At 47.3% G+C, this 704-nt stretch overlaps 1 protein-coding gene across 1 annotated transcript; it reads left to right on the plus strand.

The window, feature by feature from the left end:
* Positions 1-34: 34 nt before the first annotated feature.
* LOC104167475 (testican-1-like) lies at positions 35-388 on the plus strand. The gene has a single exon (XM_009707749.1). The coding sequence runs from the start codon at positions 35-37 to the stop codon at positions 386-388; it is 354 nt and encodes a 117-aa protein (XP_009706051.1).
* Positions 389-704: the final 316 nt, after the last annotated feature.

Here is a 704-nt window from a genome sequence, read left to right on the forward strand (position 1 = left end):
TCCGCTCCTCTCCGCTCCTCTCCTCTCCTTGCAGATGTCGGGGGTGCTGGTAATCGCTGCCTGGTGCTTTCTGCAAGTGGAAAGCCGGCATCCTGAAATCATCACGAGTAACAGCAATCATGGCAATTTCCTGGACAACGACAAATGGCTGAGCACCGTTTCTCAGTATGATAAAGACAAGTACTGGAACAAATTCAGGGATGTAAGTACTTCTTCGTTTACCGCATACTTCTTGTTTGTTCCGTTTGACCGTAGCGTCCTTTCAATGGGTGGCTGCTGGCTTTTAGAAGCTGTGGGTAGAAGAAGGATGCAGCTTGGGCAACCGGTTGCTGCTTGTATGAAGGATGTTCAGAGCTGTGGTGGAGCTGGACAGACAGCCTATTCTTGATTACCCCATTGACTGGGGCGGCTTGGGCTCGCTGTCGGTCTTACTGAAAGTGTATGGTCTTCAATTTTCCTCTGGAGAGGAACTTTGAGCAAAGTTTCTGTGCCTGCTGCTTAAGTGGCTAGTTAACTGTAAAATGATGAAACGGTGTGTGTGTAAGAAGGGAATATTTACCAGTTCAAGCCACAAGGTGGTAAGCAGTGAAGCTTCTTTTTTGCCTGCAGATCTGGTGGAAAACATTTTGTCAATTCTGTTCATGGAGATCTTTGACACTGGTATAGGGTTGGAGGAAGCAATGCTTTGACTCAGGGTTTGGTTT

This window comes from Cariama cristata, unplaced genomic scaffold (assembly GCF_000690535.1).
Source record: "Cariama cristata isolate BGI_N322 unplaced genomic scaffold, ASM69053v1 scaffold43619, whole genome shotgun sequence".
NCBI classification, from domain to species: domain Eukaryota; kingdom Metazoa; phylum Chordata; class Aves; order Cariamiformes; family Cariamidae; genus Cariama; species Cariama cristata.